Source organism: Eptatretus burgeri, chromosome 5 (genome assembly GCF_056783735.1).
Source record: "Eptatretus burgeri isolate ZD-2024b chromosome 5, Ebu_testis_v1, whole genome shotgun sequence".
In the NCBI taxonomy this organism is placed as follows: Eukaryota; Metazoa; Chordata; class Myxini; order Myxiniformes; family Myxinidae; genus Eptatretus; species Eptatretus burgeri.
The window spans coordinates 72,439,599-72,456,342 of NC_140965.1; the positions used below are offsets into that span (position 1 = coordinate 72,439,599).

At 49.5% G+C, this 16,744-nt stretch overlaps 1 protein-coding gene across 7 annotated transcripts in view; it reads right to left on the minus strand.

Annotated features, from left to right (window-relative positions):
* The window catches only part of LOC147026683 (regulator of G protein signaling protein-like), a 171,864-nt gene that overhangs the window by 98,731 nt on the left and 56,389 nt on the right, over nucleotides 1-16,744 (minus strand). For 6 of the 7 annotated variants that reach the window (XM_085882373.1, XM_085882372.1, XM_085882371.1 and 3 more), the window contains one exon: nucleotides 4,259-4,417. In XM_085882373.1, coding sequence (XP_085738499.1) covers nucleotides 4,259-4,417 — 159 coding nt within the window. Of the gene's footprint in view, nucleotides 1-4,258; nucleotides 4,418-8,474; nucleotides 9,482-16,744 lie in introns of those variants that run through there. The other variant, XM_085882378.1, reaches the window with a different exon arrangement.

The window sequence follows — 16,744 nt, forward strand, 5'->3', positions numbered from 1 at the left end:
CGGATAAATCTGTGCATGAGAGAGAGCAAATTTCTTTGAAAGCATTCCCAGGGTGAGTTGATATGAGAGAGAGTTGAAATGGGAGACCAGTCTGGAAGTTTGATGGCTGCTTGAAGTTCCTGCCACTCGGAGAGCAAATTTCTTTGAAAGAATTCCCAGGATGAGTTGATATGAGAGAGAGTTGAAATGGGAGACCGGTCTGGAAGTTTGATGGCTGCTTGAAGTTCCTGCCAATCGGCCTGAGTGAAATGCCAGACTCGATGGTGCTGAAGTGGTTCTCTAAAAACAGCCAGAGAGATGGCCACTTAGATAAACATCATAAGGTCAGATTAACTGATTGGAGCAAAGGAAGAACAGCAGATATTTGCAGGGAAATTGGTCAAAATCAGATCCAGAAGAGATGGAGTACCATTGGTTGAGATTTGGGTCGGGAAGTTAACAGATTGAGTCAGTCCCAATGAGTCGCAGAAATCCTTTGCTGAAGTGCCATGGCAGGTGAGAGAGGTACCCACACCTAGCCAACTGGCATGATGACAATTGAAGTCACCACATATGAGGAAGAGAGAGTTGGAATGAGAGGATGGAAGTCAGTCATGTTTTCGGTGAGCGAGACGTAAACTCGGAGGAGTGAGGTCAGTGCATGGAGAGTGAGGAATAGAATTTTTGATGCAGAGAGCAACTCCTTCGTCAGGACGAGGCTCAGGTCTATCTGTAAGGAGTAACCGGAGAAGATGCTAAGGAGTCAAAGACGTCTTGAAGGAGGAAAGTTTCTGTTAAGCAGATTAAGTCTGGTTTGTCAGTGACAACCTGTATAGAAAGATCTGTCGGGTTTGAGTGAAGGCGCAGGATGTTTGAAGTCCACACTGTTCCGGAAGAGGGCTGGGAGGAGGCTTTGGGTGCAGGGGATGGGAGGGGAGGGTAGGGCGAGGGAGGAGGGGGGAGGTTGGGAGAGTTGTTGACAGAGTGTGGGGGAGTTCATAAGAGCGAGGGGAGAGGGCCAGATGAGAGGGAGGAAGCCAAAAGGCTTTTTTTTGTATACCTTGTCGAGGCTCGTATGAGAGCTAACACACAACTCACAGCAAGGGGGCATGAGACAAGAGGGGTGGGAGTGGAAGGGACAAAACAGTGGGGAACAAACACATTAGGTGAACTGTGGAAGGGAGAGGGATGGGGATGGGATGGCGAACATGGCGAAGAGAAGATGGACATTACAGGGACTTTCAGGAAGGAAAGCAGGGGAATTGAAGGAAGTGGGCTTGGGTGGATTATCGGGGGTAGAAAAGATTGAGGATTTGGATGGGGGAAGATAAGAGGTGGTGGTGAACAGCTGTTTTGAAGACCTGGAGGGAAGAGTGGAATTGAAGAGAGAGTAAGAGTTTGTTCCAAAGGTGGGGAAATAGAGGAATGAAAGAGTGAAGATGAGCAGTGATTTATGATTTTGGTAGTTTTACCAGAAGGGGGTTGTTGGCGGACCTTGAGCACCCTGTGGAAATGTGGTGGGGACAAATCACAGAGAGAGCAGGGGGGGCAAGGCTGGAGAGGAGTCAGTAGAAGACAGAAAGACCACCGACCAACCTGCAGTGATTGAGTGAGAGGCCCAAAGACTCAGCTTCATTGCGGGAGATGCCGATGATCTTAAATGCCCTGGTTTCGACAGCGTGAAGCCGAGAAAGGTGGGAGAGCAGAAGCAGCATATCCAGGGAAGAGTGACCTGGTCTGAAACCAAATTGATGATTGGAAATCAAGCCATTGGAGAAGAGGAAGGATTTCATGTCTGAAGCGATGATGGATTCCATAACCTTGCTGATGATTGGGAGAAGGCTGATTGGTCTGTAGTTACAGGGATCTGTTTTTGCACCTTTTTTATGCAGGGCAGTGATGTTAGCAGATTTCCAAGCAGATGGCTGATGACCTTGGGCAAATGAGAGGGTGAATAGAACAGAGAGAGGGTGAGCAAGAGCAGAAGAGCAGGCTTTGAGGACACATGGGCTGATGCCGTCTGGACCGGTTGCAGAATCTGACTCGAGGTTTGAAAGCAAGCTCTCCACCTTGTCAGGAGAAAAGGATACAGAGTCCAGGGACAGTTGGGTGCGACTGGGTAAAGTGGGTAGAGAAAGTGATGGGTTTAGGACACAAGATTTAGCTGCAAACACCGAGTTTAGACATTCAGCTTTATCACGTGTGGAATCAGCAGTGCGGCCATTTGAGGTAAGGGAGGGGATGGAGGGGGAACATACACCAGAAACAGATTTGATTAAACACCACCAGGATTTTGAGGAGGGAGAGAGGTTTGAGAGTTCAGACTTGAGATGAGAAAGATGTTGTTTTCTGGCTCTCCTGAGGGTAGATACACACTTGTTCCGAGCTTTGTGGAAGGAACTGAGATTGCCCTCAGTTGGGTTTGCTTTCGATGAAGCAAAGGCAAGCCAAAAGGCTTGGTGGTGATGGGATGAGGCACAGTGGGGAGTCATAAGAATAAGAGATGAGACAGAGGGAAGTCGAACATTGGAGGAGGTCGAGGAATGAGTTGGAAGAGAGAGGACAGAGGAAGGAGGCAGCGTTGTGGATGTGAGGGGAGGGGGGCAACTTTGAGAAGGGGGAGATTGGAGAGAGAAGGGTGAGAGGGGAGAACTGAGGGAGGAGGGTGAGTGGGGAGCTTTTGAGAAAGGTAAGAGAGAAGCTGGGGGGGGGGGGGGAGAGTGAAGGTTGCTTCAAGAGGGGAAGGGTGAGAGGATAGCTTTCTTTCTTTTTTTCCAACATTTCCATTTTATGCATGTAACAGTAATATATCGCCCTATCAAACAGTATTTCTGATTATACACCGCCTTTCACTCTCCCTTTAACACAGGTGAGAAAAGGATATGACAAAAACAGGTGATATTTCAATAATTTATTCACAGTTTTTAAAAGGTGAAAGTTAATTTTTTGCCAAGTACCCCCTCTCGTAATAATTTTGTTGCCCAAAAATATGTTTGGAAATGTGTGGGACATAATTTTGGACATACAACTTCGAGATCATCTGAGTCAATGTGCTGTGGCCGCCATTGCTCTTTCACCATTTCAAAGGTCACATGGAAGACCAGGATTTAACACTGATAAGGTACAAAGGTCCTGGATGGGACCTTGATCCTCAAGCTTGGTAGCCTTTGAAGCCTCAACCCTCTTCAGAGCTGCCTGGGACTTTCGGAATGAAATTTTGCATCAATAATGGGAATACAAAGTATGTGGGGTTGACGTAATTGTTTTTGACCTCACCTAATTCGAAGGTCATGACGCAATTTTAGACATTTTAACATTTTTCACCACAACGCGACTAAGGTTTGTCTGATCAAAACAAAATTACGCTCTCTAGATAGCCTTGCATAAGGAGCATTTAAACTTAATTTACATCATGTTGTGCAATCTGCCATGACGTCCCTCCTTCTGAGTTAAAGCTAAAGGTCAAATTGTGGTCTGAAAAAAAAATGCGTTTCTTATCATCGCTCAATTTTGCCAATGTGGAATCTCAAAGACCACTTAGCCTGACAAGATGTTCTTGCATCATAATTGTGCACCTGCACAGTAGTTGTGCACCTGATATTTGATTGGTGTCCTTGACCTACTTTTTTTCAGATTGTAACCCAGTTAACCAAAAAAAAACAAAAACTTTTTTGATCATAACTTGAATAATTTTCCTCTGATTTTCATGATGTTGTTTTTTGGATAGAATGTAGATGGGGACACATTTTCTTTATTTACATTCTAGCTCTAAATGTCGAAGGTCAAGGTCAAATGGCAGTCCAAAAACAATATGGCCATCATTGTCTTGTGGGCGCTGGGGGAAGCTTACCCTTGGAGATCACTTTTGTGATCGCGGATATCTCGTTTTTATTTGTAAGCATATGGAATGAACAGCAAGTCACTCATCTAATACCCATTTGTCTGCCTTTGTGACTATACACAATTTATACAGACTACCTATTGCCAGTGACTGGTGACTACTCATACAAAGAGGTGGTAAGAGGACAATATTGAAGGTAATACATGAAGGAACAGTGCGAGTGGGGGGAGAGGAAGTGGTGGTTCGTGGAGGAGTTCAAAGAGGTGGATGATGATGCCAACAGAAAAATATATTGATATCTTAAAGAGAAAATAAAAAGCCCACAAGGAAGATGCAATGAGGTGGTAATTTGCAAAAGTAAAAATAAAAAGGAGCAGGCCTTTCCACCTCACAGGCTTTTGTAGTAATTTAAATGGAGATTCAAAAGGTCAACATTACCAAGGTCATTGCATTCCAGTAATCTCCTTCTGAGACTGTCATGTATTGAATATGTCTGTTGCAAAGGCCATGCTGTGTCTTTCGCTTCCCCTTCCATATGATCTTTCTGCAGGCGGCTCCAATATTCAGCTTCAACCCAAAACACCAACAAATTTTCTCCTGTACAGAATGCAATGGAAAATCATGAAGAAAAATTTGATTTGCACACTTGTCATAATAATTTGAATCCTATTGAAAAAACTAACTTGCGTACAGAAAGGCCCCGACATTCGCGGGAGATACGTTCCTGAAAAATGCCGTGAATGTTGAATCCACAAATCTCGGGGCATTGTTTCAATGGGAAAAAGGGGAATAGGTTCCCGGCATTTTGTGATCACCGGTCCACTCAAAGGGGTAAATACGCACTTTCACCTCTTGCCAACATATCTAACAACTCAATATTTTTTGCACAATGTCATAACTTTTCTCTTCCTTTTGACACGATTAATTTTGTCCATCACTTGATGTTTGGGCACAATTATTAACTGTTGTGTGGTGACTAAATCTTGTAGATCTAGTATAACAAGATATTCATACATCATTTCCTGTTCGATGACAATTCATGATTAAACTTAGCTTCATTCCGTATGCTGGTTTGATTACTACAATTCACAGTGCACGAGAAATAAGAAAAAGTCTTGTAATGGGAGATAATCTACACTCAGACGCAAACAATGACTCATCTCAGCTCAAAAACCAAGATTGGTTGAAATGAAATACCACGCCAACAAAATCGGAACACAATAGGTTGTCCACCATTGGTCGAAACCTGCGATATTAGAGGGTTTACTGCACAAAGTTTCATTTAAAAATGTTTTAAAATGTGTCTGCAATTGCATTTTTTCGTATTTGACCTTTTGATCCCACCTCAGTTTACCCCAAGTGGGCGGGGCCAAAAATAATACTGTTCTTGCACATTTGTGTCATGTGATAATCACAACTACCAAGTTCGGTGAATTTCTGCACAACCGTTTAGGAAGAGATGGCATGATGGACAGCCAAACAGACAGATACATAGATGGAGCCGATTACAATGTCACCCCATTTTAGTTTCAAAAAGTGTGGGGATAAAAAGGTAAATTTATTTATTAGTCTTCTCCATGTACTTTTTTTCAGGTTTTTGAAAATTAGATGACAAAACCTCAAATGGTAAAATGGTTATGGCTCGGACAGATACACTGCAGCTCAAACGGTAAATAAATAAACACAGAAGTGATTACAAAACTTGGCCATCTCGCGCAAATGCACGACGGATGGACTCGTCAGGACTATTTCTACTTACTGTGACTTTGTCCTTTGACATTTTGGCCCAATTATTAATTAGTCTTGTCCATATTCTAAAAATAAAAGTTTGTTGAACATTTAATGACAACGCCCAAATGATAAAAAGGTTGTGCCCTGAACATGTATGCACGTGCACACGTCCGCACGCGCGCGCGCACACACACACACACACACACACACACACACACACACACACACACACACACACACACACACACACACACACACACACACACACACACACACACACACACACACACACACACACACACACACACACACACACAGCATCGAGACCTAAGCATCTTGTCTCACCATCTCTCTCACTGGTACCCCCTGCTCGAATTCATCGGTGGTGATTACAGTGCTTCAATATCGGCAACAGAAGGAGGGAGAAGCGAATGATCACTCTAATCTGCCTTGTCAATTCCCCTCTATCCTCCACATCTTCCTCTCTCAATTCCACACTCTTCAAATCTCTCTCCATGACCTCCATCCAACTTAATCTCGATCATCTTCTTCATCCCTCTAATTGGCTCATTCCATGCTTTCTTCATTGGTTCTTCATCCTTTTTCCTCATCACATGCCCAAACCATCACAACCTTGTCTGTTGTTGAAGGTACGATGGGGGGAGATGAATCTATTCCTTTCTGTGATACTTGGAACTTCAGCTCTTGCGTATCTCTTCATTACTCAACCACCCTCTGAGTGATAATCAGAATCCAACGAAGCACTCTCGTCTCAGTCCTATCCAGCTGCACACTCTTCTCTTATTCTTAAAGTCCATGTTTCTGCACCATACTTTATAACTGGTTAAAGTAATTAACTGGCAGAATGGAGCAACAGAGGGTAAATGATCAACAGATAAACTGGGACAATTGAAAAACACTGGGACCATAAATATGGGAAACAGTGGGACAATAACGGAATCAACACAGCACAAGTACAAGAATTACAGGAGAATAGTAGAAACATGGTCTCAGTGGATGTAGAAAAGCTGAATAGTGGAAATGGCAGCAGACTTTAAATACTACAGGGAAGAACTAAAGGCAACAGACACAGAGTGACTGTTCCATAGGCGAGAATACAACAGGGCTTTTAAAGAATGGAGGTGAATGTTGGGTGTAGAGTTGGAAAGAGTAACAAGGAAAGGGTTTCTGGTAGAAGATGTGTGACTTGGAGGAGTGCGAGCTGGGCAGAGAGGTAAGAGGGCAGGCAGAACAAAAAATTGGGAATGTAGGTTTGAAAATTTTTCAAGGCCATCAACCTGCCTATGATTAGCAAGAATAAGACTCTGCGACTCAGTTGCAAGATTCCACAATATGGATGGTGAGGTTTCAGGGCTTCAGGAGAGAGGATGGGGGGAAATGAAAAGCAGCAGCACCAGTTCTTAGTGGGGAGCCATATTCTATGACAGTGTGGATAAAGACTTTATATACTCTTATCAGCTGTAGACACTTCCCACTTGTGGGTTTCGCTTTCTCGGAGAAAAAGACAAGTTTCTTTCTGGCAATTACCTCACCTTGTAAATCATTGTACCAGGCACAAGATATTGGGAAGAATAATTAGGGGCATGAAATGATGTGAGAATGAGAGTCAAAGAGATCAGGGAAAGAGAGAGGGACAGATAAGGGGGGGGGAAAAAAAAAAAAAAAAAAAAAAGAAAAGAAAAGAAAAGAAAAGAAAAGAAAAGAAAAGAAAAGAAAAGAAAAGAAAAGAAAAGAAAAGAAAAGAAAAGAAAAGAAAAGAAAAGAAAGAGAGAGAGAGAGAGAGAGAGAGAGAGAGAGAGAGAGAGAGAGAGAGAGAGAGAGAGAGAGAGAGAGAGAGAGAGAGAGAGAGAGAGAGAGAAAATCATTTGGAGAAATAAAACTTAGGCACTGTCTGGGTTCAGAGATAAAGAGGTAGAGTTTATGGCTGACAGGATAGCTTCAATTATGTCATCTCTGTCTAGCCTGGGTTTGAATCTCGGTCGGGTTATAAACTGTCATCCTGGTGTCTTGCAGGCAGGGTGAGGCATCAATGTGTGACTGTGTGTGCCGTTTCTTGGATGGATGTTAAACTGGGCGTCCCATCTACCAGCATCAGTTGGTGGACGTTGAAGATTCCACGGTGTGCTTGGCGACATATTGCTCGCTCCCTGGTCAAAATCCAAATTCCTGCCCTAACCCCAAAGGGGGCATTGCATCAGCAGCAAAGCCACGATCTCAGTAAATGTTGCTCCTTGCAGCCATGTGCTGCATAAGAAAGAAAAAGAAGGTATAGTTTGAAAGAATCGGACGATCTACAAGTCATAAAAACTTTTTTTTTATCCAAAAGGATGGAGGGATGTTACTTCAAAATGTGTATAAACAAGGTGGGGATGGTCACGAGAAATGATCATGTGAAACCTTCCCTACATCTTTCTTTGAATAATGGTCCCTACACAAGACATCAAGTGTGTGTGTGAGAGAGTGAGAGAGTGAGAGAGTGAGAGAGTGAGAGAGTGAGAGAGTGAGAGAGTGAGAGAGTGAGAGAGTGAGAGAGTGAGAGAGTGAGAGAGTGAGAGAGTGAGAGAGTGAGAGAGTGAGAGAGTGAGAGAGTGAGAGAGTGAGAGAGTGAGAGAGTGAGAGAGTGAGAGAGTGAGAGAGAGAGAGAGAGAGAGAGAGAGAGAGAGAGAGAGAGAGAGAGAGAGAGAGAGAGAGAGAGAGAGAGAGAGAGAGAGAGAGAGAGAGAGAGAGAGAGAGAGATGTCGAGTGCATGAATGTGTTAAATCGACTGTCATGCAAATTTTATTGACGTGCTCACATTGTATTGGAAACTGCACATACATGACAGACTATCTAATATTCTAAATAGTACATACTTTAAAGAAACATATGTTTGTTGTTGCCGTCGATTGGCCCTGTGACTAACCTGCATGACAGGGCTGATAATATTCCACCGGTCACCACAGTCATGTAGGTCTGATTGGCCCCTGGGCAAATTAGGCCATCAGCCATGTCTCAGATAGTGCCTGAAAATCAAGTTTCGTTCCACTCATGGGGGGGGGGGGTAGACAAAACCTTGATAATATGATAGTATTGTTGTGGTTACCAGATTCGCAAACCACCATTCAGGTCCCTTAGGTGAGGTATCTCGGTAAGTGCATGTGTAGTTAGGCCCAAACCCGTTGTCTAGTGGGAATACATGTCATTTATACGTGCTGCGACTCTTCAGGATAGCCGTTTTTCTTTTACTATCTTTATTTTGGACCAACCGCCATGATCACAACCACAACATCAACCACCGACCACAACCACCGCTTCACCACAACCGCCACGACCTTCACGCACACCTCACAACCGTAGCATCGCCACCGTTCTTGCCCCGCTGTGGGTACCGGTGTTGGACTCATGCAGAACGCGCATCGAACAGCGTGTACAAAACCACGGATTTTCTGCTTCAAAAACGGATCGAAAACGACACACGCCCACTTTTTGCCGTCCAATCGGTGAGCGAGGGGCGAATTGGCCCCGCCCCCAGGGCGATCGATATATGCAAATTTGTGGATCAAAAAGCCTTCACGCCCACTTTTTCTCGGGCCAATGGGGAGCGAGTTGAAAGGTCAAAGGGAGGGGGTCAAAGGCGAAGTTACGGGGGGATAAAAGGACGGTGTTCGTCAGTCAAAGGAGTCGTAAAAGTCGGAGCGAAAGAGTCAGCAGAACGAGAACGAGGGGTCGGGGAGTCGCAAGAGAGAACGAGGGAGAGTCAGCAGAACGAGAACGGAGAGTCAAGAAGAGGAGAGTCGGAAGCAGAGGGTCAAGACTTCGCGGGCGGTGGAGCTGCTCGTCGTGTGCGTTGGAGTCGGAACGGAGGGGACGGAGCTGTGGAAAGGCGGCGACACCAGACGAGGGGGTGCTCGCGTCGTGCAGGAAGCTGCACCCCCTGGCCGAGGTGGAGACGCTCGTCGCAAATAATAAAGATCCTCTATACCCCGAGCATCAGCAACCCCTCCTGTTTCCCCCGCGCTGAGATAGTGCGACCAAGGGGGCCCCGTTCCCACCCCCTGCCAGGCACTGTCCACGAGGCCCGCGGGTTGCGGGGCCATCGCCGCTCCGCGTCTCATCACCAGACGGGTAGGCCCGACCCGGTCTCGGCCCCAGGCCTACCTCATTCTTGAGGGTATTTCTTTCCTTGGTTTTGGGTATGTGTTGTCGGCGCCGTCTGTGAAGTAGAATTGTATAAGTGTTGCCGTGTGCTCGGTAGTCGGTATTAGCTCTGCACTGTGTTTTCACTTTTATGTTTGCTTTTTTGTGTAAATGGAATTGTGTTTTCTTTTTTTGTGTGCATTTGGTGGAATTGTATTTGTGTGCTTTCCGTTCGTCGCGAATAAATGTGCTTTATTGTTGAACTGTTCTCCCGCTTCGCTTCGTCTTTTCCTCCATTGAATCCCCATCTTGCTTCACGTAAAGGGTTGGTAGTGGGCTGAATACGCCCGATAATTAATCGAACCGTCGAGGTCGACGATAACACCGCTCGGTTATTCTGATAGTACGGAACGGGTCGCTTAAGTGGCCCGTGTCCGAAGTCGACCTGCGGCGAGGTGTGATCGCCCGGTCTACCCTCCGCGTGGGTACTTAGGTAGTTCGAATTTGGCGAGCAACCCTATCCCACGCGGGGGCTGATTGGCTCGATCGCGGTGAGACCGAAAGGTCCACCCGTGACTGGTTCCCGGCGTTAGTCCGAGAGGGTCACGACTGGATTGTCCGTCCGGTGGGCGACGTGCCGCGATTCGAGTTACGTGGCCGTCGCACGCCGGCGGGCGCGAAAACCGCAACACTGGTGTCAGGAGTGGGATACAAATTCATCGCCCTCCTCGCGGCACTGGTATTGGAGAGCGGGACAACGGGCTCTCCTGTCTCCGGCTAAATTTACGGGAATCGGTCCAGGGGTGAGAGAAGCGACCCCCGATTCCCTCCAAATTACGAGCGAGCAAATTAACCCTTCACGAGAAGCAAGATGGCGTCTCAAGGCGAGCGGGAGCCGGGGGTATTAGAAATGGATGTAGAATGTGTAGAATCCATGGTCCAGGATGGAATCCCCGAGCAGGAAATGTTGATTGTGCAGGAACACGGACTCGCCCAACTGAACCCAGGGCCCGAGGTGGGTGCGGCAGCGGCCGCGGTGTATGACACCTCCCCCCCCTCTCCACCAAAACCCTTCCCCAACCCTTGCCGAAACGGCTCAGCTGAGTGCATCCAACATGGCCCAGCTATGCGCCATGCTGGCGGCAATGAACGAAAAGATGAATGCGAAAATGATCGAAAAAATGGATGCAAACACAAATGAAATGAAAAACGAAATGAATGAAGTGAAAACGACGATGGATGCGAATACACAACAAATAAACGAAAAGATGGATACAAAAATGAACGGAATGGAAACAAACATGAAAGAAGAAATGAAAGAGCTGCGGGGTGAGACGCAGAACATGGGCCGATGCCTGCAGGCGGGCATGAAGGCCGTGACCAGGGAGCTGGGAATGGCGACTTCACGTGTGGGAGCAAACGAGCTGGGTGGGGGTGCAACGGCTGACAGGCCCGCGGTGGAGGCGGGTGAAAAAATAATTCGTGGAACGTGTTGGGCGAGGGTCGTGACGATGACCGAAAGGGAAAAATTAAATGGGGAGACCAAAACGTGTGAGACGAGACACGAGGTGACGACAAAGGAAAAAATAATAGTTGAGACAAGGGAGGTAAAGGGTGAAGAGTTGGCAGAGACACGGGAGATGGGAACGATAGAGGGAAGACTACACGATGAAGACGGGGTAAGTGACGCACACACACACACGGAGGTAGTGGAGGATAATGGGGGTGAGCTTGCGGAGCGTGTAGGGACCCGGTGCGAGCAGCGGGATGGCCTCCTCCAGGAACGAGGGGAGGGAGTATGCCCCCTTAAGGCGAGTCACGACCAGGTGAGTTCGGTCGTGTTTTGCGAGGTTGAGGGGACGGGTGCTGTGGACGGGTGCACGGAGAGCTTGGGGGGTATAGAGGCCCCGGAGACCCTTGTGGGGACACGAATCCCCAGTATGGTTGTCCCTGTGTGTGTGGTGCAAGGTGTGAGTGCGTCCCCGTGTGTGGAAGCGACCCCGTGTGTGATTGGTGTGGTGGCGATGGTGCCGGAGTCCGTGCCATCCAGCACACCGTGTGTGGATGAGGCACCGTGTGTGGAATAGGTTGTGTGTGTGAGTGAAACGGCCAGTGTGGATGAGGCACCGCGGGTTGGGTGCCCCCGCGTGTGGGTGAGGAACCGTGTGTGGATGAGGCACGGTGTGTGGATGAGGCACAGCGGTTGAGTGCCCTCGCGTGTGTGGGTGAGGCACCGCGGGTGAGTTCCCCCGCGCGAGTGAATGGAGCACCATGTGTGAGTAGTATGGTTTGTGTGAGTAGTGAGGCACGCGTGAGTGAACGGCCGTGTGCAAGGTCGCTGTGTGCAAGGGAGACCGTGTGTGTGAGAGAGCGGTATGAGAGGGAGATGTCGGTTGGCATGCGGGAGCACGCAGCCGCGTCTCCCCGTGTGAATGTGATTGAGTGGACTGTGTGCGTCGTAACACGCAGGTATGCGTGTGTGGAATGGAGACGACGACGGCGACAGAGGAGAGAAAGCCGAGTAGCGGCTGTAGTTGTTTCGCGGACCGTGCCGGGTTCGCCCAGCAGTGAGCACGCGGTTCGTGCTGTGCAACGCACGAGACCACCACGTGCTCGCTTGCGAGAGTGAAGTCCCGGTCCGGAAACGCACGCGGTGGATTTGCCGATCCCGCGGACGGACAAAGTTAGGCAGGATAACGGATTTGGACCGGACGGGATCTCCACGCGATCGTGTGTGTTAAGCTCCAACGGGCAAAGCACATGTGTTCGCGTGGGAAACCCCTCGATACGTGGGGCTTGTGTTTTTTTTTGCGCACGGTGACGTCATGGCTGCACGTGTGGTTGGAATCCGGCAGGAGGGGTATCTCTGCCGGATGGCACCGTCCAAGGAGGGACGAGGAACACGTGCAGCTGCATGACGTCACGGGCAGGTGTAAAGTGCGCGAGCTCTGAGTTGCCGCGCAGGTGCTGCGCATGGAAAAAAAAAGAAGGGAAAGACAAGCCTCACTTTCGGGTGCACAGGATTCCTGGGTAAGGGGTGGAAGACCCCCTTAACCCTGGGCACAGGATGGAAACTAGTTAGGGGGAAGGGTTAGCTTAGCTAGACCGACTCCATGGGGCAGGGGTAAGTCCTCATGGAGTCCGTGGAATGGATTAGGTAGAGGGATTGTAGCCAGATTTAGGTTGGGAAATAAAATGAATGATTTGGAGACAGTGACAGACTTGTGAATGTGTAGTGGGGACGTAGCTTAGCTACGTAGTGTTAAAAGGAACGTGCTATAGTGTAAGGGACGACGTGGGAGCACGAGTTAGTTAGGGGATGCAGTTAGAAGGATGGCAGAGTTCAGTGGTGTGTGTGTTGAAGAGTTGGTGAGTGAAGTGGAAGCATGTGCTTGGTGAGTGAGTGAGGCCAGCGGGTCTGTGTGAGTGGAGCGAATGGGGAATGCATGGTGCGATGAGTGATTGGGGGGAGGAGTGACTCCCGCCCAAGGGACCCCGGGGTCAGTGTAGAGTGAGTTAGCTGGGTTAGTCAAATTGAAAAATGGAGGTCGTTTTGTTGTTAGTGGGAAAGTAGGCTCGAGACCCATTTGGAGGGGTGCAGGAGCCCTGTTGACGGGCTTGGGAGCGTGGCTGCGAAAGGTGAGTATCGCTGAGTGGGTACCCCGGGCACCAGGCTAGTCGGCCGCGGTAGGCCAAGGGCCCATGGGGGGCCGGGATAGAGTAGTGGGCACAGGTGCGCCTGCTTGGTGCGGGGGCCCGGGGCGCCATTAGCCGCGTGGGCAGTGTTGTGGGCACGGCTGACCCTCGGAAAGGGGCCCGGGAGGCCGGCCTGCCACGTGTGCGTTTCAGGCGAGGTGCCATGGGGCGCACTCCCCGGTGTTAGGGAGCTGGTAGGCTCGGAGGCAGTGTAGTGCCCGGGGGTGCCATAGCGGGAGATTCGGCAGAGGGTCGTGCCTGCCGGAGGGAGCCACGTGTCCCAGCCAGGAGACCGTGTGAGGGCACGGAGAGAAAATTGGGGGGCGAGGCCCGAAATTGTGAGGACACCAACACAGGCGACGGGAATCTGGGTTGTTGGAACCAATAGTTTAAGCGAGAGGCGCTTGTTGAAAGCCCCGGGGTAGTTTAACAGTTAAATGGTTAGGGTAGATTAGGAGATGTACCCCTCCGCACCATCCATCCCCTCGCTGTCGTTGTGGGCCGCTGGACCCACTTGGTGTTCAGATCGCCGAACTCTGAGGAGGCCATTCTGAGGCTTGAGTTGGGCCTCGACACAGGACGCTAGCTCTCCCTTATTCCCCTCCGGGAAGGGAACGTAGGGGTTGGGAGTAGGCTAGGTGACAGGATAGGTTAGCCGAACAAGGACAGTAAAGGGGGTTAGGGGACGATTTATAGTGGGGAAGTAAAAATAAAAACAACAAAAAAATAAGTTGGGGCTAAATTGGCGTTTGACAAATTAAGGGAGTGGGTATGTACAGTGACAGGCAAAGGCGATAGGTTGGGAGGGAGACAGGTAGGTAGGTCCGAGCCCGCCTTCCAAGTGGCCAGCACCACCGCACTCCCTCCACCAACTTCCACTGACGGCAAAAGCTGGCCAGCTTCATCGGCAGCTGTTGTTTTGCTGCAAGGCCTGTGCCATCGGCTGGCCGTGTTTGCTTCAAGGCCTGTGCCGGCCAGTTCATCTGCCGGCTGTGTTTGCCTGCAACGGTCTTCTTCTGCGGGCTGTGTTTGCCTGCAGCGGCCTTCTTCTGCGGGCTGTGTTGCCTGCACCTTTGCCATGCCATGCCCACTGCCCATGTTCACCAGCCCCGTTCAATTTTGCTTTGCCCCCCCTGTTCATTTCCATGTGCGCCAGGATCCGCAAGGCAACGGTTTGCAAGCTGCGAGAACTGCCCTGTTGGCAGCTACAACACGGGCCTGCAGTGGCGGCCCGTGCACCGTGTTTGTGTTCATCCATCCATTCGTTGTGTTCATTGCGTGTGCCACTTGAGCTGGCACGGAGACTGCGTTTGTGCAGCCCATGCACCGTTGTGGTTCACTGCGTTCAGTTCAAAAGGGAAGGCCTTGGACTGCGTGTGAGCAGCCAGCCACGTTCCCTGTCACCTGCATTGTTTGAGCCAGAGACTGCATGTGGGCAGCCTGGCTCCCTGCTAACTGCTTTTCTTTTGCAGAGTTCAGTGATCCTGGGCCATGGTTTAGTGTAAAATTTGTAAGTTAAGGTTAAGATGTACTGTACATATGAGTGCGCCCCCGGCATGTCTGTCTAGCGCCGGCAATTTTATTTAAGTCGTCCGTGTGAGTGAGTTTGTTTAGGTAGTTACGCAGCCCTCAGGTTATTTATTTTGGGGACACGAATACCATGAATGTCGCACTCAGGGATCCGTAGGTAAAATGTACTAGGGGAAAACTACACATGATGGCACACGAAAATTTGACGACTCGGGACGAGTCTGTAAAAAGGAAGGGGGTAGTGTTGTGGTTACCAGATTCGCAAACCACCATTCAGGTCCCTTAGGTGAGGTATCTCGGTAAGTGCATGTGTAGTTAGGCCCAAACCCGTTGTCTAGTGGGAATACATGTCATTTATACGTGCTGCGACTCTTCAGGATAGCCGTTTTTCTTTTACTATCTTTATTTTGGACCAACCGCCATGATCACAACCACAACATCAACCACCGACCACAACCACCGCTTCACCACAACCGCCACGACCTTCACGCACACCTCACAACCGTAGCATCGCCACCGTTCTTGCCCCGCTGTGGGTACCGGTGTTGGACTCATGCAGAACGCGCATCGAACAGCGTGTACAAAACCACGGATTTTCTGCTTCAAAAACGGATCGAAAACGACACACGCCCACTTTTTGCCGTCCAATCGGTGAGCGAGGGGCGACTGGCCCCGCCCCCAGGGCGATCGATATATGCAAATTTGTGGATCAAAAAGCCTTCACGCCCACTTTTTCTCGGGCCAATGGGGAGCGAGTTGAAAGGTCAAAGGGAGGGGGTCAAAGGCGAAGTTACGGGGGGATAAAAGGACGGTGTTCGTCAGTCAAAGGAGTCGTAAAAGTCGGAGCGAAAGAGTCAGCAGAACGAGAACGAGGGGTCGGGGAGTCGCAAGAGAGAACGAGGGAGAGTCAGCAGAACGAGAACGGAGAGTCAAGAAGAGGAGAGTCGGAAGCAGAGGGTCAAGACTTCGCGGGCGGTGGAGCTGCTCGTCGTGTGCGTTGGAGTCGGAACGGAGGGGACGGAGCTGTGGAAAGGCGGCGACACCAGACGAGGGGGTGCTCGCGTCGTGCAGGAAGCTGCACCCGAGGGAGGCCGGCAGCGCGACCTGGCCGAGGTGGAGACGCTCGTCGCAAATAATAAAGATCCTCTATACCCCGAGCATCAGCAACCCCCTCCTGTTTCCCCCCCGCGCTGAGATAGTGCGACCAAGGGGGCCCCGTTCCCACCCCCCTGCCAGGCACTGTCCACGAGGCCCGCGGGTTGCGGGGCCATCGCCGCTCCGCGTCTCATCACCAGACGGGTAGGCCCGACCCGGTCTCGGCCCCAGGCCTACCTCATTCTTGAGGGTATTTCTTTTCCTTGGTTTTGGGTATGTGTTGTCGGCGCCGTCTGTGAAGTAGAATTGTATAAGTGTTGCCGTGTGCTCGGTAGTCGGTATTAGCTCTGCACTGTGTTTTCACTTTTATGTTTGCTTTTTGTGTAAATGGAATTGTGTTTTCTTTTTTTTGTGTGCATTTGGTGGAATTGTATTTGTGTGCTTTCCGTTCGTCGCGAATAAATGTGCTTTATTGTTGAACTGTTCTCCCGCTTCGCTTCGTCTTTTCCTCCATTGAATCCCCATCTTGCTTCACGTAAAGGGTTGGTAGTGGGCTGAATACGCCCGATAATTAATCGAACCGTCGAGGTCGACGATAACACCGCTCGGTTATTCTGATAGTACGGAACGGGTCGCTAAAGTGGCCCGTGTCCGAAGTCGACCTGCGGCGAGGTGCGATCGCCCGGTCTACCCTCCGCGTGGGTACTTAGGTAGTTCGAATTTGGCGAGCAACCC